The 23,081-nt window shown below is 36.7% G+C and overlaps 1 protein-coding gene across 6 annotated transcripts in view; it reads left to right on the forward strand.

The window, feature by feature from the left end:
- Positions 1 to 22,043, forward strand: part of LOC141726995 (uncharacterized) — a 60,971-nt gene extending 38,928 nt beyond the window's left edge. For 2 of the 6 annotated variants that reach the window (XR_012577964.1, XM_074532183.1), the window contains one exon: positions 15,877 to 16,579. Coding sequence is in view for 1 of the 6 variants with exons in the window: in XM_074532183.1 (XP_074388284.1) it covers positions 15,877 to 15,883 (7 nt within the window). In the remaining 5 variants the exon portion in view is untranslated. Of the gene's footprint in view, positions 1 to 838; positions 15,801 to 15,876; positions 16,580 to 16,627; positions 19,083 to 19,358 lie in introns of those variants that run through there. The other 4 variants (XR_012577967.1, XR_012577966.1, XR_012577965.1 and 1 more) reach the window with 4 other exon arrangements.
- Positions 22,044 to 23,081: the final 1,038 nt, after the last annotated feature.

Below are 23,081 nucleotides of genomic sequence, written 5' to 3' on the forward strand. Positions count from 1 at the left end.
CTGTGCTGCTACTGGGCACAGCACCTGGAGTCCTTCATGGGCATTAGGAAGGCACTTGGGCTAAGCATGTCCTGGCATGTATATGATGCAGCTGGATAACTGGATCTAGTAACTGTGCAATTGTTTTGTTCATGTTTCATTTCTTCCTTATGCAGCTACAAAATCCTGTGTAAATAAACAATAGTGTTTCCTGCTTTAAACAAGGCAGGAAATTTCCCCAGTAAAAACTCAGATCAGCAGTTTAGCAAGTGAGACAGGAGGGTGCTGCTGAAGCTGGGGGTGGCAGTGGAGCAGGCAGGAAGACAGGATGCAGCCCCACAGTGTTGGGGGATAGGGGACAGCAGGGAGCAGTGGCAGCAGCCAGGGGCACCCAGCAGGACCATTACACGAGGATAATGATGTCAGTCCAGGATGGGTCACAGCTGAGTGCAGGGACATGCATGACCAGATACAAGATCACAGGGTTACCTGCAGGAGAGCTCAAGCCGGACTTTATCCAGAACATTATGCGGTTCCCAGGAGAAGCAGAGAGTGTCCCATGGGGCTTCTCACACTTTCTGCTCTGCAGCTGTGCTCAGCAACTTGGAAGCACAACTGTGCTTTGTCGGAGCAGTCATGAGCACAAATGCACAAACCCAGAGAGGGGATGGATGGGTGGAAGGAGGTTGCAGAATCTGGTAGTGCACTGAGGGTCAACAGTGACTGCCAGTGTTCATACAGACGCTGTGCTTCAGCAATGACTAAGGTGGCATTCAAGGGGTCCATTTGTGAACATATTAACAAGCCAATATTGACAAAGATAATATCATTGTTTTTGTAACTGTTTGGAATTCTACAGGATGGATTTTTCAATCGTCTGAACTTCCTGTGCAGTCTCACAGATGGTAGAAGACTGGGAGTGTCAGGAGATAAGGAGAGTAATTTGAGGAATACTAAGCAGGAAATTAAACTTAGAAATAAACCTTGACAATGGTTTTCATGTCGTCAATGTATAAATTAAATACACCATGAAGTAGGAATAGTTAATTAAATCTTCTTAGAATTATTGCCAATTAGTTATTTTTAAAAAACTGATGACAGCCATTAAAGTATGTTGTTGTGAAAGGAATTCTGCTCAACAGATCTAAAGCAGTGTTTTCTGCTCCATGTAGAGCTAAATTGTGATTTCTCAGAGTATAAATCATGGGGGGGGGTGGGTAGTTTCACTCCGTGTCTACATCTTCTGTATCTTTTTTTGGATAGTTTGACCAGTTGACAATAAAATGCTTTTCCCAGCGCTTGATTTATGTCTATGACTTGAAACATTTTTTCCTGGGTGCAACAAATTCTTCTGCATTTACAATACATGACACTGGTTTATAAAAAATTTGCTGAGTGCAAGCACAACATATTCATTCTCAAATCCAGTAATTCTGTAAGTTGTTAAAGAACTTTCTGAGAAATATTTATGCATTATGAGGCTTTCAAATGCTTTCTTGTAAAGAATATGCAAAGAACAACCTACAGCCTTAATTTTGTGTGGAGGGATGATGTATTTGCAGAGGCAATTTACTCAAATATATATGATAGATAATGCAATTGCATTCCTAAAAAAAATAAAAAGGAATCTTCCTTCAAGAGTCCCTCTTAATTGGCTACTTCATCTTTTTACTTATTGGTCTTCAGGTTACTCTTTAAATCTCAGAGAAATTTAAACTGAAGTAATAAACTTAGTGCCTAAATAGTTATGTTCTTTAAAAGCTATAATTAAGTTGTCTGCTTAACATAAACAGATTGTATGTAGATCTGTTTAATGTTTTACAAGTATATCATTTTTATGCAGAGCAGCTTCTTTACAGGGAACTCAGCCTGTCACTGGATGTTTAAATTTTCAGTGTCTGTTGTCATGGCAACATGAATTGACTCTGGTACCCACTGTGCTCAACATAAATTAATTTAAAGTCATAGTACTTTTCTTTTCCTTGGATTTATTGTGGTAAAAATATCTGCACTGGAAAGAGAATTCAAAATGCAATAATTCTCAGCTAATTATTAGTTTTACTTGTAGCGTTTATTAAATTGATCTTAATAAATAATGTATATATGGAAAAATTTTCCTCCAGTTCCTACTTCTTTCTTTCCTCCATGAGTGGAGTTGTACTTTTCAAATATTAAAATTGACACAATTTAACCATTATTTACATTTGAATTCTCATGCTTTTAGTTACAGTTCCAGTGCTTTCAAATTTTTTAAACTGACAAGTAAATTTTTAGAATTTAGGATTTTCTGTAATTTCCAGATTCTGATTATTTCTGCAGTACTGTCATGCCTCCACAAAAACTGCTAACTAATGTTTTATGTTTAAATTTATCCTAAATGCTCTATCAGAAAAATCTGTAAAATGTAGTTATGTATATATAAATAAGAATTGGAGAGAGTCATGTTTTGATCCCTTGCAATTCTCATGATTCTTAAGAGGATTAAGAAAACATATTAAATATATGTGGTATACTGTTCCAGCCAGCATAGCAAAATTATTCTTTCTTCTTGATATTTGTAAAGTTAGTCATAGCCTAATCTATCCTCTAGATAAAAAAAAAAAAATAGCTCTTGATGTATAGTATCATGTAGTGCTCCACAGTGCAGCAGACTCTCTATGACTGCTTTGTATGACATTGACATTTTAAGAAAATTCTGTGGCTTAACCTTCCTGATACAAGTAGGTGTTACATGTTTCATTCCATATATTTCCTACATATGTCCCCTTCTCAGAGGATGCTAAAACCATTCTTTGAAAGAGTTGTGTTTCAGTTTTACTTGATGTTGAAAAGATTATTTAAAGATTTATAAATTGTGTGAACAAAATGCCATCCTTTTTGAAAATGCAGACATCTCAAAGAAAGTTCAGTTTGAGTAAAGTGAGTGTTTTGTGGGCAATCACAACATATTTTTTTAATATTCATCCTGGAGAGACTAAAAAATGGACATTGTTCTGTTTGAACAATCATCTTCTGGATATTGAGTTTTGCATAATGAAACATTTTACATTGCAATAAAACATGTTTTTCAGATTCTATTTAATTTCTGTGTGGAAAACACTGATTAGCCTTTAGAGATTTAAAAGTTACTGCTGAAATTCAGATGTTACTGTCTGCTTATATCTCTATAGCCTAGCAGTTGCAACATTGCCATATTGACACATACTGTAATGAGACATTTAAGAAAAAAGAAATCTACTGCAGCTTGCATGACTCATTTGCACCAGCCTCATACATTTGTTAATAACCCAGCAGAGAGAGCAAATCTCAATATAAGGTTTCTCTGGGGATTTGGGTTGCTGCATTTTATACAAAAATCTTAATGGCTGCAAACTCTTCTCTTTGGATTAAATCTGCCAAACTCCTCTGTTTCTTAATGAGTATGTTGTCATTCACTGTGTTAAATCTTCACTGTGTTAAATCTTAATGAACTTGAAAGGAGAAATACTAAGATCATCACTTTCACCTGTCACTGACGGGACAATTACAGTTTTATAACTAACTTCATTTGTAGTCTGCTTGATTCAAATTGGGAGTGAAATACAATATTCTCATTCCTGAATTACTGAGAGAGGTTTTCTTCCCAGTTCAGTAAGTATCATAGAGTTCACAATAAAGATATAGAATCACAAGAGTATGTTCTTACACAAATGTGGATTTCAGTATCACATCAACAAATGTATTGCATAGCACAGAGCTTCATTTTCAAGTTCACCTGGTTGCTCAGTCAATGAACGCAGTTTGTCTGGTCTCTCCTTTCCTGGGTGAGAGTTCCAGTTTTTTAGTGTCAGCCAGGTCTGGCAGTAGGGATTTACAAGCTCCCTCAAAACACCACATAAACCAATACTTTATATTATGTTGCATTACTTTTTAAAGCACCTGTCTGATCAGGGAAGTTTCTGGTGATTAAGGTGATATTTTTCTTTGAACTGCTTATTAACCTTAAGTAATCTTTCTGTACAAGTGTATGTAAAGGTAGTATTTCTGTAAGATAAGAAATTGTAATCCTGAAACACTCCTTTTATTACAGTCTTATTTTGCTAAATTACTATTTTCATACAGCCAAATTTCATTTTCAACTGCAAGGATGTAACTCCTGGCAAATAATGTGTAGCTTATCACATGCTTAACTTCACCAAGGAGATGATAAAAACAAATTAGAAATAAAATTTGTTGCCTGTTGGAAAAGCATACCATAAGCCTCCAGAAGAATTCTTTCTATAATTTCTTTTCACAAGCAGAGAGCAGAGTCCAAGGCTTTTCCAGAAATACCAAATGCTATTGCTAGGAAGATATTGTACATTTACTTTTTTAAATTATTTGCATTTTTTCCTAAATAAACCATTCTGAATGTCTGTGCTATGATCCTAGATAAACCTTCTGCCAATCACACATGTATTTGAATACAAGCAGCTAAATCACATAGCAGAAATCAAACTTCCATTAACAATTTTCACTTATCTGAAAAGCCAAGACTTGCCAAACCATAGTTCAGCAAGGCTTTTCTGTCTGTTTCCAGAGACTTTATAGAGGTTGATGTTATATTTTCATGCTGTTATAAAAGAAAAAAACACCAAGCCAAAACAAACCAAGCATGTTAATAAATACTGATTGTTTTGACTTACATCAGGATATCTGAGTTTTGTAGTATTCCTGGTTTCTCCAACAGCTATTGATAATATTTAATTACTGCCTAATATTACTTCCTTTTAATATTTGAAACATATCTGCTAAAGTGAAAAGGACAATTCAAATTCAGATGTAAGACAGCTGACTTTATTTGCAACAAATGAAGTCATTTGCCTGACTATAATAGTTTCCCAAGAAATTCCTGAAATTTGTGCTTGTTTTCACATGGATCTTTCTTGGACACTTGCTGATTAATCTTTAGTCTCTTGACAAAGTTCATGATGCATTCTTGTTAATCCCGAACTGCATTTTTAACCCAAAAGTCAGTGAATACAGAGACAAATAATAACACTTGCTTCTTGCTTTATGGTCTGAATTTCCATAAAAGAAAAAAGAAGTCATCTTGAATTTACTATGAGTTTCCTTGGTTAGTTTGTCTGGTACGCTACAGTTATGTGATTATCGCAGTCAGGAATGCACTCAGTGCCTCAATGAGTTGATTACTCTTAGGATGGTAGTTCTAGCTTTTTCAGACATAATTTAGAACAAGATTTTGATCTTCTGTGAAACGAAAAATCACCGTATAAAGTATGGAACAAAAAAACATAAAAAACCAACCACCCCCAAACAAACAAACAAACAAAAACCCCACAACAAACAAACAAAAAACAATACAAACACCAACAAAAAAGTCTGCAACTGTAAAATCAATAGATGTGGGCAGGAACCAGGGAAGTACTCATCCATTTTAGAGTAACGTGTGCAGAAATACCTTTCCTGTGTTCGTGTTTGACTCTCTGTGCATTGAGATTCAGGGTCTCATTTGAACTTTCTCTCCACTATGCAATTAGCATATATTTCAGGAGAATGTGTTTTAATTTCTTCACTACAGCATTAACTTTCCTCAGCGTTCTTTCTGCTCACTGAACCTGATTTTCATTTACATAAAGAACCTCTTCAGCCAGTGGGTTATTTCAATTTTAAAGGGCTTTTGTACTGTCAGTATGATGGAAGAAGTCAGAGTGCAAGTGAAAAATCAAGGCTAGTAGATTTCTGGAAATTTTGTTGTGTCTTTTAAAGTTATCATCAATAAGAACAGAAAATATTACCTCCATTTATTTTGTTTTTTCCTTCCAAATACTGAAATTTTCTAAATTTATAAGACTTCTAAAAGAAGAAGGCTGCAAAGTTATTTTGAAAGCTATTAGAAACAGTTTCAGTACTTTCAACTTGAATGACATGCATTAATTAAGCATAGGTTTATTTGAAGTAAAAATTTAAAAATGAAGCTTTGTTCATGTTACACATGAATTTCTGGCAGTAGGAACAGTTAATGCAATGCAAATGAGTAAAAACCAGGAAAGTCCCATTTTCAGTTCCTATAATTTACTGCTTATCATTAAAATTGTGATTGGTACATCTTAAATACTAAAGACGTGAACCTAGGCCCACCACAGAATGCAGAACTCACACTGAATTAATAACCAAATGCCAAGCACATTTTCCAAAATGCTAGTTTCACACAGATATTTTTATCAGAGATCATATGAAGTAAATAAAGCAAGATCGTTTCCATAGGGAGATTGTTCCACAGTCTTGCAAACCCTCTTCTCAGATTTTTCCTAGTGAGGCAGTGTGTGTTTCCCTTACAGCCGTATTAAAGTCTTTCTGTTTCAGTCCTTTTAAAGGATTGTTTAATGCCAGTTTATTGTCACTGACATGTACAGAAAATATGAAGATTCAGTGATTTTTGTAGAAAGACTAAGAGAGGTAGATACCCAATTTTTTTATTCATATGCTTTAGGAGAATAATTTTATTGGTAGGAACAGATCAGCAGACCAAACTACTTCTGCCTTCTTTATCCCAGTTCTTTATATGCCTATAAAGAGCTATCTCTTATGGCAGCTCTAAAACTTAATAATTCAAACAAGACAATTAGTAATATTATCTATAGCTAATGCCCAGATTCTTGAATACCAGCTTATCTATGAATAAAATGAAGATATTGGTTTCAGTAGAGACATTACAATAGAAACAGCTATAAATCATATGAAAACACACAAATATTTAGCAAACTGTTAAATTCCATAGAGAACAGGCTCTGGAATCTTAATAGGATGTATAGGTAGCATTCAGGCTATCTTCAGGTCAAGTGTCAGAACCTTTTACTGCTATTTTAAGCCGAGAAGCCTCTCTTTGCAGCAAATACTACATGGAGGTATTTCCTTCCTGTAGGCATAGTCTGGTTAGCAGTAAAAAATAATTGTCACTGTGATGTAGCCATGTTCAATGATTTCATTTTCTAACTACCTTCTCTGACAGAAACAATTGAAATGAAGTTATATCCCAAGGACAAGTGTCCACTCTTTGGAAACATTTGCATCTCAGTGTTTATGTTCATTAACTGTTTGTCTTTCTTGGCTTTCATCCAACAGCAGAAGACTGTTATCCTGCGACAGGAAAGAATGATAATTACATTATCCCTAAATAAAATATTGCATGGACTGCAAAGGTTAAATGTTGCGTCTGTCCTATTTTCAAGCCCAACTCCATGAGTGATCCTGTAATTCAAAGCAGCAGTCTCTGTACATCAAAATACTATCTATGTCACACTTTACTATTACCGCAAACCCAATCCTTGTTCTACCAAACACTTTGGAAATACTTTCGCCAACTTCAGAAGGACAAGAACAAAATCCAACAAGAATTTCTATCCAACAGAACAGCAAATTCTCAATCTCACTCGCCTATACAGAACAAAAGCATTGCATTCTGCCAAGGATCTGATTAAAATATATATTATTATCTTTCCTGTTTCCACTGGGACTGAAACTGACTGTTATGTCCTTGTCATGTTAAATAAACCAGCTAACACAATATTTATTGCAGATTTGGTGGTACAGAACACCACACGATCTAAGTAATAATAAATTGTTGTGAGCCACTAGTCATAAATAGTTTTATTTGTATTATAAATTATCCTACTTACTCTAAATCTTATGCTAGTCATAAAATGCTATACCATTAAAGATCAAGGAAAAATATTTCTAAACAGAAAACCCAGTTACACAATCTTTAACACTGATTTATTTCAGAACAGATGCACAGCTGAAGGAGATGTTTTCCATTCAAAAATTAGGTATAAATGTCTGCTGTGTGTTTGAGCCCAGCTGGCAGCTAAGCAGCACACAGTGGAATGGGGAGGAAAATTGAGATTAACAAGGGTTTAAAAATTGAAATAAAGTAAAATATAAGAGTAATGCTCATTAAAAACCAACCAAACAAAAAACCACCAGAAAAAACAAACACCAAGCAATGCACAATACAATTGCACGTCACCCACTGATGTGCAGCCCATCTCTGAATCTCCATCAGTGTGTTATGAATGGATTAGTGAAAGATGCCTCTACATGAATTAAGGAGAAAATGAGATCATGTGCTGAAGTCAATAATACAGTCTTAATTAACAGTGAATTTGAGTTAGAGAGATTGAAAAACTAAAAAAAAACTGATGCAGGGAAGAGAGAGAGAGATCAGCGAAAGATAATCACCACTGTTGGTCCCTTTTCACCCCAGGGTTTTGGTGTTGGGGGTCTCAGAGCTGTTCTTCTGAGGGTACCACCTTTATATAGTACAAGTTCTGGGAATCCATGGGGTAGTGGTCCATGCTGTTCCCACAACTTGAGGTGATATATATATATATATATATGAGCATTTACTTCCTTTACCACAGCTTGCCAGAATGGGAATATTTGTCTGTATGCATTAACCAGGATGTGCTAACCAGACCTCACCTCCTCCAGGCCTGGAATTAGCACGTTCCTCTTGCAAATTCCTTATCTTAAAATTTCTTCTGGTGGCTTATCTTATGCAAAGCTCCTTCTGTGGACTTTTGAGACAGGGAACTGCCCTCTTCAAGTCCTTATATCACCTCTCTTCTGGGTAACTCCCCCATTTTGTATACTGGGCATGATATTTTATGACTGGAATATCCCTTTGGCCAGTTCATGTCACCTGTCCTGGCTGCTCTCCCTGGCTCCATGTGCAGCTAGCTCCTCACTGGCAGATAATGAGACAGTGTTAGCACTACTTAACAACAGCCAAAACATCAGTACGTAATTAACATTACTGTCATACTGAAACTAAAACACCAGCTACTGAGAAGAAACTAACTCTCTCCCAGATGAATCCAGGACATCATCAGCCATCAATTTCCATCTCTTGTTCTAGCTCTGATTTTCACTTAGAATCCCCTTTCACTTGCTGAAAGAAACATAAATTCCAGTGGTGAGATGCTGCAGTTATATGTTTGCAAAGATATAAATAATTGTAAGAGATACACTTGCTTACTCATGCAGAGATATTTGTAAGTGCCTGAATACTCAGTTAATAAATGTAATTCTGTATAGGCATTTAGTATATAAGGTTGTCTAAATATAGAAGGTATGTCCATTAGTTCATGGGAAAATTACACAGTTAGTTAGTTACTGGCATCAAAAACCTTCTGAATCTTCTGTCAACTCCTAGGTTTTGTTCTTTTCTCCTGCTTCTCATGCTGAGCCTTTTTTTCCTCAGTAGATATCCAAAGAATCAGCCATAAATATTCCCCTTTTGCAGCATGAGCTATTTTATCCTCTTATCCAGGATAATGATTTTGAGGGCTTCTTCTGAGATACTGTGCAGCAGATATATCTATTATTTGAAGTCTTTCCTGTGTTTAATCTGTAATATCCAATGCAAGGGGTGGTGCTGGAGTTCAAAACTACAGGTTTCTTAAACTGGAGCCAGTTTGCAGTCATTCATGCTGTTGTAGGCTTAACCTGAGATTAAACAAAGGCATACAATAATTTTACCAGTAACAACAACAACGATAACCACAACAATTACAATGACAACAATGATGATGATAATAATGATGAAAAATTATACCTGTAAACAATGAAAACATCTATAAGGAGCATGGTGCAATTCTTGGTAATTCCTAGTTTTGTCTAGGAAGATGTAAGACAATTAAGAGCTCTCAGATATTTGGTAACAGTCCAAGAGCCCCGTCAAGTTCTAATCCACCAAAGAAATCCTGGCTGTTATATGAGATGTGTTCAGTCTCCATTAGCGAAGTTGACAGAATGAAAAAGCCAGAGTCACTGTCCCACACAGATAAGGAGAAGAGAAGCAGAGCATCCTAAAATTATGTCATTGTAAAAGCTCTAGCAATTTTAAAGGATATTCATGAGATGGCATAGACTGTTCTGAAAACAGGCATCGGATGTCTGCTTTCATTATTAGCAATAACAGTCCTTCCCATCCCCCAAAATATGCTCCTTAAAGTTTATAAGGATATTTTTAGAGGATTCTCTTTTAGACTGAGAGTAATGATTCTGCATCTTACTTCTCAGTTACAGATTATAGTTTCTCTGTTACATATTTGTAGGCTGAATAAAGACCTGCCATGGACAGTCAGTTCCTGGTAATGTTTTGCAACAGTTTGGAAAGTACAACTTGGGTGTTATGAGAGTGAAATCCCAAGTCCCAAGGTCTGGATAAACTCTGAAATATGAATACAATTATTTAAAACAATGGAAACAGTTTCTGTTCCTCCAAGACTTCTTTGCTTTTTTTCTTTGCATTTACTTCCTTCTTCTTCAGCTTTTAACTGTTTTCTTGCTATTTCTTACTTACATGCTTACAGGATGATTCCTGCTTTTTAAATATACCCTTTAGAGAAATGGCCTTTGGGACAGATGTTATTTTCAAAAGCTTTCCTTTATATCTCTTGCTCCTGGTCTTTGAAAGCTAAGAATGACCCACTTAAAGAAATTGTGAAGGAAGAATACAGTTACGACAAACCAGAGGAACTTTTTTAATACAAAGTTTAGAGTTCCAAACACACAGCTTCAGAAAATCTGGAACCAAATTCAAACTCCTTAATTAAAACCACTTTTTGAAAATTGTGATGGACTTTCTGTGGAGCAAAATAGTAAGTTACAATGATCCTTTCTGCTCCACATTTCCCTTTGAATATTTAGCCATATCTAGTAACTTATCTGCTAGGGCAGTACATGTTATTGAATCAGTATAAGTCTGATAAATTTCAACATCAGGTTCCTCTGCTCACATTTTGAGAATTAGTTTACATACAGAGCTCTCCAAACATTTTATTTAACTAAAATTTTTCTTCCCATTAGATTTGTAAACATAGAATGTATTTTGAGAGCTTTTGCATTTTCTTAGAAAAAAACATACAACTTCTGCGTTTTAGCACTTTTCCCAAACCCGTGGACTACAAAAGTAGTTCTTTAGCTGAGAGTCTCTGTCCATTAAAAATTAATTGATGCCATCTTGTGGCACATAGAGAAATTGCAAAAACAATCAACCCATATTCTTTGCCACAACTTGAGTAATTTTGCACCACATCGTTTTTGCGCACCTCCTTTTTTTGCCTTTTGTTTACCACGATGTGCATGCCATTTTGTTACAGCTCAAAGTCTAACCCAGTTCTACAATTGAAAAATGGTACATTAAAACCATAATTTAGGAAATCTTCTAAGAAAGTTTGTAATTTGTAGTTTGTAATACCTATTATGATCAAATTAAACCAGGATATATAAATAAATTGTTAATTTTATGGAACTAAGTTTAGTCTTTGGCAATTTTAAGTTAAAAGAAATATTATGGAAAGGCTGTGTTTGGTGTTGGCATGACTGCCATGATTACACAAACCTTGCAGAGACATAGGTTCAATACTCAGTTGAACTAATTGTTTTTGCTATTAACTGGAATTTCTAGTGCTCTTTGATTTCCAGTTTTGTATCAGAATTAACTCGATAACTTTTTTCCTCAGAAAGTTTCATGTCAGATAGGCCGTCTCATCTATGGCATGATTTGACCACTGCAATTTGCAGTGCTACCTAATTGCTGCCATGAAATTCTTTGAAATATTTCTAGTATGTAATGAAATTAACCTTCTATCTGTAATTTACAGGCATCCCAAAATAATATGCATGTATGTATGATGACAATGTGTGTCATCACATTGTCAGTATTTCTATCTTATACTTTTATTGTCAATTATTTTAGTCATATTCCTGCAATAATAAGGTACCCAGCAAAAGAGTAGGCAGTCAAATAATTCATATTTCCTTAAAGGAGTGTCTGGAAACCTATGAAACTCAGACATACTTTATTCTAGACTAGAGTATTTTTTTTTCAATAGTAAATTTATGGAAGAATATCATATGAAGGATTACCTATGGAATAGTTGCAAGAGGAGTACAGAAAGCCTGGCCCTTCTGGGGACAGACTTGGGACACTCTTTGTCTATGCATTTCCATCTTTTTAATCTTGTAGAACAGACAAGCTCTGCATAATGTTCAATCTTTTAAAAAATCTTGAGGGAATGTTGTGAGATGGAGCTAACAAATAGTCCCTCTGAGCCCTATCAACATTTTGCTATTACCAGAAACTTCCAAAAAAAAATTGGTGGAAACATGATTTCAGCCCCATGTAGGGGGAGGGTGGGGACAACATTTTCATATTTCCTTCAGTCAAATCACACTTCCCTGACAAGATCAATACATTTTATATCTCTTTCACAAGGCTCCATAAGGCTCAAGGAGTCCTTTCTGTAATTTCATGGACCAGTCCATCTTTGTGAAAATCAATGGTGTTCTTGGTTTTCCTTCTCTGCAGAAACAAGCAGCAAGTTTGAATTAACCGTTGTGTTTCATGATCCAAACACAAAACACACAATGGTTAATTCAAAGATTATTTCAGGTCTTTACTTCCACTGAACTGCATAAATGCTTCCTGGTACAATGACATAGATACTTATATGTCTTTATATAATGAAGAATGTCAACAGATGCCACTGTGATATTTTCTGAAAAATCCCTTTGCCAGGATTTCTTCTCCTAGGAAGCTTCAGCTTCTCCCCATTTTGCTGCTTTGGGATGTAAACAATTTAGAGAATTGTTTACCCAGCATGTGATTGTTTTAATTTAATGACCAATCACAGCCAGCTGTGTCAGACGCTCTGAGTCTGTCATGAGTTTTTATCACCATTCTTGTTTAGCCTTCTGATGTATCCTTTCTCTTTCTTCAGTATATAATGTAATGTAATGTAATATATAATATAATCACCTTGTCTTGGGGACCTCACAATGCCACAAATAGGCAATTTTCTAATCAGGTCCCTACACTTCAAAACATACTGTATTATCCTGTATTTTTTAAAGCATTTTAAAGCAGGTTCTGATAGACCATGAAACTGCTGAAATGGGTCTGACCACCCAGTACTCCTTTTGTTTCTAGAACATGAATATTCTACTCAAAATGTACATGTTAGTCTCAGCACCTAAACCGTGCAAATGGAAACTGAATAATGAAAATTTAATGGCTGGAGTATCTGCCTTGTGGTACTACAGTCACAATGGGGAAGGAAAAAATATATTTGTCAGGATATTTTTCAAATTCAGGGTCCAATATGAAGCCATACTGAATAGTTTTGCCTTCTTTTGTCTATGCTGAAAAGAAAAATCCCATGCCTAAGAGGGTGGAAGGTAGTCATGAAATGATAACCAATGTATCATGTGGCTGAAGGAATAAATAGGGATAATTATGAAGATGTGAAGATTATTTGTTCTGAAAGTTTCTTTGTAAAATCCTTCAATTTTTAATTCCAAGCAACATTTTCACTACAAATTAGTCATTTTTTCAAAGAACCACAGAGCCTTGTAATCACCTTGAGTAACATGTCACCTAGGCTTATTGTGTGCTTAAAGCCATGTTAATCACACCTTCAATATGTCTAACAAAGGTTTGCTTAACTTAGTCCTAAGGACCTCCAGTGAAGGAAACACTACAACAGTACCAGGAAATCTGTTCTGGTTCCTTATTGTCATCATTGTTCACCCATTTATCCCTTTTTGTTAACCTAAATCTTTTCTGCAGTGAATTGCTATTCATCTTGGACAGGTAGAACAGGTTTTCAATTTCCTGTTAAGAAAAGCCTTTACAAATTTTATCCCCCTTTATTTTTCTTTTCCTGCAGCTGCTCAAGCTTCCCCTGTAGATCACACTGTCTTGACCTTCTAACATCTCTGAATCTTTCATCCTTATTAATCCATATCTAAACTGAAGCACGGTGCAAACAATACCCTCTAAATGCCCAAATACCTCACTACTGAAGTATAGAAGGAAAATACCATTTATTGTTCTCAAATCTTGTTTCTTTTTGCTGAACCTGTGGGGTTTTATGTTTGTTTTATAAATTATATTGCATGGTTTTGTTTTTCTTTTTTTTTTTTTTTTTTAATTATCTTACATGACTCATGAGGTCAGCTTTGCAAAAAACTATGAACTCACATGGTGCTCTAGGAAACTCTTACCCACATGATTGGCTCACATTCTACATTTGTGCAGCTGTCAATTTCAGCCTTTACACTAGTAAATTTACTAGGGCTAGTAAATTTGGCACTACAGGATTTATAGCTGCTTTGAAATTTCATCCCTTTTTTCCTCCAAATTTCTTCAAGTATATAAGATTAGTCCATTTTCTGCTACAGTTATGAAGAATCTAGACTTTCTAGTACACTTTCTAGTGTACTAGAAAGTCTAGATTCTAGCTCTGTTACACGTAATTAAAAGAAAAGAGAGACCAGAGTATTGTCAGAAAGTTAGGAGAAACCTGACATACATTGTCTTTGAGAATGAACAATTGTTTCCCAGTATTTTTGGTGCTGAAAAGGGAACCAAAATTTAGAGGAGCCTGCCTATATTAATTTACAAAGCTTCCTTCCTTCCTTTCCTACTCATAACTAAACCTGTTTGTTAGCAAGAGCAAGTAGAGACTCTAAGCTCTCTTTGGTTCCCACAAATGAAGTTTTCTTTGCACTTCCAGGTTTCACTCTAATGATACTGTGAATCTGTGAATTTGTTCCCTATGAATTGAAAATGTGATACCGTACTGTTAATGGGGTAGAGGGTATAGGAAGTTTGCAGCGTGTTACAAGTATATTTGCAAGAGACCAGTTGCACTATTTCCTCACGTTTGCTATATCAGGATTCAGGGTTACGAAACTGGATAACCCCTGAAAAATTTAAGTGTGCCAAAGAAAACGGATATGTCAAAATCAATGCATCAGCCTTGTTCTAGTGACATTTGTATTCAAAGGAGGTTGCACAGAGGAAAAAGTAGCTTTAAAATAGCAAATATTCTCGAAGTACACAACCAATCTGAGAACGCCCTAAAAACTTCTCAGAGGTTTTTCAATAATAGCAGACATCTACTGTCATATTTTTATAAACAAAACATTAGATAACAGACATCTAAATGCATTGTATTAAACAAAACCCAAAGAAAATAAAAATTCTGGAATAATGCACTGACTTGCTGACAATAAGTCAGGAAACAATGAATTTTGGATTATACCAGAACAATGGTATTGTTTCCTGTAAGACAAAAGATCTCCCTCAGCAGAAAAGTGGATGCATTTGTTCTGCATCTGCAGACAATGACATATCATATGGAAGAGTAAATCACTTCGATCTCCATAATGTGTTAGTACTCAATAGGAAGATATCATTACCTTCCGTTTTACAAACATGTTCTTTTCATCATTCTAACTTTGCAAACATAGTCTACATTCAACAAATACAGTAAATAATGTTCATTAGTGATCCTCTGTTTCTCCTGGTCTTCACAGTACCTTGTGGGATAAAAGCAGGCTATTAGTAGGCAGAATGATGGCTGACACAAACATTCTTGGTAGATTATGTAGAATGTGATTATTATCAAATGTTAAAAGAGGGGTTTTGTGAGTATTAGGAAATCTTATAACCAATAGTGTAAAATAAGCAATAAGACAGATGAAATTGGCATGGATTATGCACTGTAGTTGATAGTTTCAGTAGAAAATAGAAACATTCAATTTAATAAAAACTTTTCCTATTTATGCTATCATCTTTTTGTTTTCCACTTTAAAGCATATGCATACAGATAGAATAAATAGCAGTTATGAAGTAAAAAAAAAATCCCCATTGAAGTCAGTAGTGAATTAGACATAGTAGACAACTAGAAATGTTTTTCTACCAGAATTCTTCTAACAGAAATATGAAACTGTGATTTTGTTTTGATTTTTGAAACAAACACTATTTTTTTTTGTAAAGTATCTTTAAATGAATTTTGTCCTGTAATTATCTATAAGGGATTTTTCTTTTCTCTTCCCTAGAATCTGATAGAAATGTGGATTGAAATTAAAGCAAAGAGGAAAGACTAACTTTTAAAGGCAACTCCGGAAATGTAATGTGATCTGTTCTTTTTACTTCACAAAAAACTCCCAAATTTTTTCTTCATGTGGTGGTTTAACCTCAACCAGAAGATACGCACTCGCACAGCTACTCGCTCATTCCCTCTCTTGCCTTCTGTAACAGGTAAGGTGTTGGGATCTATAAAATTAGAGGGTTTTGAGAAAATGGTAAAAAGGACGGGCCTCAGACAGCAGATTTGTGAACATTGCTAAAGCAGCACAAAGTTTTCTAAGCTGTTGCGCAGATGTGAGAAATAGAACAACAAGCCTCTGTGATTTGCCCTTTTTGGTTGTAACAAGTTTATTTAATGTACATCTTTAGAATGTCAATATGAATGAGTCTGTGCTTTATCTTTCATAAACAAGCCATTGTGTTAGAGAGTAAGTCTCTATTGTGTTAACTACAGTTACGTGTGTTTCACATGATTAGATAGAATTATTGTCAATATGTTGTTGCTCTATGTGTGGTTAGCTGAAACTTGAACTGAGATGGCTTTATGCTATGCTGTAATGTTATATTTCTTTAGCATTCTATTTGAATCAGTGAGCTGTTCACATCTTTTGTCTCTATTGTCCTAACAATGTACTGAGACTGATGTTTGAAATAAACAGCTCACAGCACTGATTTTGCGTGTCTTGTCTCTGTTCGTGGTTGTATATAACCTGCTGACAGCAAAATGGTGCCCCGTGTGAGGAAGATAACTAGACTAAGATAAAAAAGAAAATCATTGAAAAACCCACCTGTTGGAGACCCAAGTGTTAATCAGGAGAAATATTTAATCTCCTCGTCGTTTGCATCTTATGTGTTTGTAAGTAATTTTTTCTAAGAGCTCCTAAGTTACAGAAATAAAAAGTCATTTATCTAAAACAGAATGAAACATTTTTTACCAGCTTGAGAAAATTTTACAAGATAAAAGACGTTCAGATATCTCAAAAACTGAATTTAAAGATTTGTTCATTTGAATCAAAAAACTAATGCTTAAGAGTCTGACATTCAAATAGTAGAAAAGTCTGCTTAAATTGTTGAGCTTGATGCTGTAGTTCAAGCTTTTCAGCTTTTCCCTCAACCTTTTAATTTAATCACAGATTCTGCTTATGTTGCTAATGTAGTTAAGAGATTAGAAAGATCAGTTTTAAAAGATGTTAGTAATAAAACTTTATATCATTTGCTTTCATGCCTTTTTACAAATTTGCAATATAGAACTAATCCATATTTTGTTTCTCACATCAAAGCTCATTCTTCTCCTATATTTTTAGTGGAACAAAACGCAAAAGCGGACAAACTGACAATAGTTATTTCAAACACTTTGCCAAAAATTTTTGAACAACGAAAATTGAGTCATGCTTTTTTCCACCACAACGCACAAGCACTTGTGGGAATGTTTCAAATCTCTAAAAGTCAAGCTAAAACTATCATCAGTACTTGCCCTGACTGTCAGCTTGTGCAACCTCCTGTTTCTACAAGAGCTGTCAACCCACGAAGTTTGCAAAGTCTGCAGTTGTAGCAAAAAGACATCACTAAATACCCTTCCTTTAGTAAATTTAAAAATATTCATGTCTCTGTAGACACATTCTCTGGTGCAATTTTTGCCTCTCTTCACACAGGTGAAACAGGCAATCATGCCTGTCATCATTTTCTGCAGGCTTTTGCTTCATGGGGTGTACCCCAAGAAGTAAAAACTAACAACAGTCCCGCATATATATCTCAAAAATTAGCCAAGTTTCTGAACGAATGGAATGTTCGTCACATCTTTAGTATTCCTCACTCTCCCACAAGCCAAGCAATTATTGAAAAAGCACATCAAACATTAAAACGCATTTTAGCTCAACAAAGAGAAAGAGTTGAGGTCACACCACAGATGAGGCTGAACAAAGCTTTGTATGTTTTTAATTTTCTAAACAGTTGTGGTGGTTTGACCAGGAAGAAGTGGGAATTCTGGGAAGCTGTGGTCAAACCAATGAAGGTTTTGAGTTTGAGACTGGCACCTGGTGTAGCCAGTGGGGTTTGGACACACCTCCGAGAATACACAGGGGTTAAAAGCAGGGCTCTGGCCCTGGGAGGCTCTCTTGGGACATCGCGGCGAAGAGGTCAGATCTCTCCCCCGTCCAGTCGCTGCTGCTGGGCGGGGGAGGGGCAGCCACGTGGTAGGCCCTGGGCCTGGACAGAGATGGGAGGTGAGGAGGCCTCGAGGATGGAAGGGTGGAAAGATCCCAGAGAGTCAGCCCTCGGGCAGCCATCCCCCCCCCCCCCCCCCCCCCGGAGGGAGAGAGAGAGAGAGCCGGCGACACCGAATGTGATAGCAGCTGGCCCAGGAGGAGAAGGGGGGGGAAGAGTGCCTGGCCGGAGCGGCAGCGTGTGGGCAGCGTGTGTGGGAGTGCCGCAGACTGAAAGTTTTAACCCCTTTCTTTCATGATTGGGGCCTTGCAAAAATGCTAATCCTCCTCGAAGCTGAATAAGAAGGGAGATAAGAGATGAGATGAGACAAGGACCTGGCCCGAAGAACGTGGAGATGATTGAATGGGGAGAGATGATTTGGAGTGGCCTTTTGGCTGGACTTTTCTTGTGGCCATGGACTCAGTTGTTCCTGTGACAAAGACTGCACTTAGGGGGAAGCAGTGACTCAGAACCAGGAGGGTTCATCGTGAGGACCCCCCGGCCCCAGGGGGTTGGAAAAATATGGGGGGGGACAGATGTCCCAAAGCAGAGACTGTGCCTTTTTGGAGTGAGACAAGGCATCCTTGAAAGACAACCCTAAAAGCAGCTCTGGTCCATGCATCAGTGGTGAGAGCACTGGGCATGGAAGGAAGATGTCACAAGCGGCAAAAGGACTTTTTTTCCAGGCGGTGCCGAAGTGACAGGGAAGCACACGGGGTTTCAGTGTGTTTCCAGGGGAAGCCTATGGAACAAGAAGGACTCCTTTCCTCTTCATGAACTGAAGTTTGAGTATACTAAAGTGTGGTGCCAAGGCTGGGCAGTTGGTGATTTGGGAGAATGTATCGGATTGGGAAAGTCAGGTAGTGGGGAGGAGGAAAGTGGTTTTTGTAAGGTTTTCAATTTTTTCTTCTTTTCCTTATAGTTTTTCCCTATTTCCCTGTAGTTTAGGTAATAAAGTGTTCTTTATGTTTAAGCTAAAGCCTGTTTTGCTTATTCCTGGTCACATCTCACAGCAGACACCAGGGTGAGGGCATTTTCATGGGGGGCACTGGCTCTGTGCCAGGCTCAAACCATGACAACAGTTCAGGTGCAGAACCTGATCCACCAATCTTTAGACACTTTTCGAATAACACACAGGCAAAACTCAAAGAAAGTCCTCCTGTTTTAATTAGAAACCCTGCATCTGGACAAATTGAAGGTCCTTTTCAATTAATAAGCTAGGGCAAAGGGTATGGTTCTGTCTCTACAGGTGCTGGAATTAAGTGGGTTCCTGCCAAAAACGTCAAACCATATCGTACCCCAGAACATGTTGATGAGTCCAGAACCGAGGAAGAAAGTATGCAGACATGAGCCAAACAGAGGGATCCCGGGTCACGCCTGACCTTCCTTGTGCCTGATGTTCTTAGTGCATCGGTGGAACCTGCAAACTCTGATTTTGTGTTAATGTTATTTATGAGTGTGTCAATTGTATGTTGAATGTTTGTTTAACAGAGCCGATTTTTGGCAAAAGTTCAGGGTTTTGTTTTTGTGGAGAACGACATTTTAAAATCGATATATATGTAAGGATTCTGCCAAGACTTAGCTCATGAAAAAGATGGAGCAAATGCAAGTTGTATGTTGGTATTGGTGGATTTTAATTGTTTTTTTGTCGTGCAGATTTGCCAGTAGAACAACCAAAACTAAATGTTTGGGTGACCTTAGGCAAGGCAGCCGTCTCAGATACTATATGTTTGTCTAATTCGGAACCAGAAAAACCTTTTTCAACCTGTCTGGTTGGTGTGCCAGTAAGAGTTGCCTTTGGTCAAAAAACAGTCCAATGGTAAGCCAGGTGGAATTAACAATGGAAACAATCCCTCATTGAATTGGAACATTTGGTCCAAAAACCTTCCCAGGAGAGCATCCTGAACCCCAAGAATTAGAAATCCTTAGCTCTTTAACAGTGGATTTTTGCTTTACCTTCATAGCTAGTGCTTAGCGAAAAGATGATCCTCCAAAGTACAATGTTACTCCTCATTATTTTGCATAATGAAATTTGCAAATTTTGCAAATTTTTTTAAATTTGCAAATTTTTAAATTTGAGTTTTTAGTGTAATTTTTCAAATAGTTGAGATGTGCTTTCTGAGGCAGACCAATATCCATGGCACTTGCCGAAGGGGTATTAGTTCATTTGTGGAGACAGAGCTTGGCAATGCATTCCAGCACACCTTGAAGGTGGCCCTTGTAGCATTGAGATGCTCACTATAATTGCACTCACTGCCAAAGCGGTCATGAAAAACAAACAAAGGAGAATGAGAGCTGTTCCTCATTATGAGGAGAACTGTCAGAGTGATTTCAGGCCTTAGAAAGCTGCAAGAAGGGTTTCAGCAGGTATATTTTTATCCCAATTGGCTTCAGCAGTAGCATTGAAACAATTAGATTGAGTTGGATGCTGGCTGAGCAAACAAGCTAATGCCACATCCTCTGTTATTAGTGATATGTTAACTGACATTGATAGTGTTAGACATGCTACCCGTCAAAACAGAGCAGCAATTGATTTACTTTTAGTGGCACAAGGACATGGTTGTGAGGAATTTGAAGGATTCTGTTGTACAAATTCGTCCAATCATTCTGAATCCATTCACAAAAGCATACAAAAACTGAAAGATTTGACAGCTCAAATTAAAGAAGATGCTGGTTCCTGACTGGATGATGTGTTTCAAGAATGGAGCTTTGCACCTTGGTTAAGGTAACTTTGCAAGATAGGTCTTTATGTATTGGGTGTTCTGGTAGTGATATTGATAGTAATACCCTGCATACTTCAGTGTGTGCGGCGAATGATGAATAAAATGGTCTGAGAAGTTTTTGTCATACAAGAGAGAGAATTAGGAAGTAGAAGCACAGAGAGTGTTCAAAATCTCATGGAAATGGTAGACCAAGGTGTAGAAATGGAAGAGAGTTTTGAATTAAGACCCTGGAATTGACAAGAGTTTTTTGAACAGTGACTTGTAACTATTGTCAGATGTGATTCATATCTCTTTCACTGACTGGGCTTCACAGCATTAAGTTGCTGTGCTGTAACATAGCAATGCTTAAGATCAGCAAGAATAGGCCTCCAGCAGATAGTAAGCAGAAATTTTATAATAGGGCTATGAAACACAAGTAGTAAACGACATGAGTATGAAGGTTTCTTTTTGAGTCAACAGAGAGGGGGAATTGTTGGGATCCATAAAATTAGAGGGTTTTGAGAAAATGGTAAAAAAGACAGGCCTCAGACAGCAGATTTGTGAACATTGCTAAAGCAGCACAAAGTTTTCTAAGCTGTTGCGCAGATGTGAGAAATAGAACAACAAGCCTCTGTGATTTGCCCTTTTTGGTTGTAACAAGTTTATTTAATGTACATCTTTAGAAGGTTAATATGAATGAGTCTGTGCTTTATCTTTCATAAACAAGCCATTGTGTTAGAGAGTAAGTCTCTATTGTGTTAACTACAGTTACAGTGTGTTTCATATGATTGGATAGAATTATTGTCAATATGTTGTTGCTCTATGTGTGGTTAGCTGAAACTTGGACTGAGATGGCTTTATGCTATGCTGTCATGTTACGTTTCTTTAGCATGTATTCTATTTGAAAAGCATTCTATTTGAATCAGTGAGCTGTTCACATCTTTTGTCTCTATTGTCCTAACAATGTACTAAGACTGATGTTTGAAATAAACAGCTCACAGCACTGATTTTGGGTGTCTTGTCTCTGTTTGTGGTTGTATGTAACCTGCCGACAGCAGTAAGGGACGAGGAAGAAAAGCAAGAAAACTTGATGGATCAAGATAAAAATTATCTAACAGGTGAAGGGAAGATAAAGATAAAACAGATGTGACAGAATAGCAATCCCTCACCAGCTCCCACAAGCAGACCAATGCTCATTGCCACTCTTTGAGTGATGGACACCCCAGAAACCAAAAGCATCCACTTCTTTCTTCTGACTCCAGTGTTCTTTGCTGAGCCTGACTGTGGATATGACAGCCTGGTCAGAGAGTGAGAAAACAAGACAGCCAGGCAAGGAAACTAGAGTAAATGTGTAGCGAAAGATCTCTAGCCTGACTTCATCACATTGCCATCAAATGAATCAAGTGGGAGATTTCAAGTAGATAGACAGGTGGGAAAGATGTCTAGGGAAAGAAAGGTAGTTCTGCTGCTTGTGATACCACCCTTCCATATGCTCATCTTGACAATCAGTTCCTGAACTCTGCAGAGGGTTAAACTCAATGTACACAGACCTTGCCAGGATCATATTTGCATTTTCTAAATGTATTACTTAGAATTTATTCCTAGCATTAATGTCCGTCTCTTTATAGTGTAGTCGTATTCCAAAGGAATGAGTGATTCTTAGTCCTTCAGTTATTGAATTACTGTCTCCAAGAACAGATCATCATAGCTGCTTCAGAAACGTACCATCATTTTGTACTTAATGATTCACTGTTCTCTCTAAGTTTATCTTAAATCTTGAAAATATGTTATTTAACTGTAAAAATGAAAATATTTAATTTTTTGGGGAGTTTTAAATATTAGGTTAGCTTCCGTTCAAATACTGCAAAGTGTATATTGTGAAATATTCACCTTATTATTCTTTTCAAAATGACCCTGGTTTTGGTGCTTTTAGTGGGACCTCTTCTTCTGTTTCTATTTGCAGGAGTTAATTCACATAAAAAGAAGAACAGAATTAACATGAATGTATAAGTAAATATATGGCATCCTGAATTTTGCACTTCAGTTCTAAAATACTTTAATACAAGTTGACAACAGACATGCCTTTTTACAAAAATTAGTATTTTTAGCAACTCAGAATTTGCTGTTTCCAAGAAAGAATATTGTAAACATAAACCTGGTATTTACACTGTGTTTTACTTGGTACATTTTTATTAGCTCACAAATATTCAAGGCATATTTGCAATCTTCTGAGATCTCAAAACTAGATGTATGGAACACAAGCAGAATTC

This window comes from Zonotrichia albicollis, chromosome Z (genome assembly GCF_047830755.1).
Source record: "Zonotrichia albicollis isolate bZonAlb1 chromosome Z, bZonAlb1.hap1, whole genome shotgun sequence".
NCBI classification, from domain to species: Eukaryota; Metazoa; Chordata; class Aves; order Passeriformes; family Passerellidae; genus Zonotrichia; species Zonotrichia albicollis.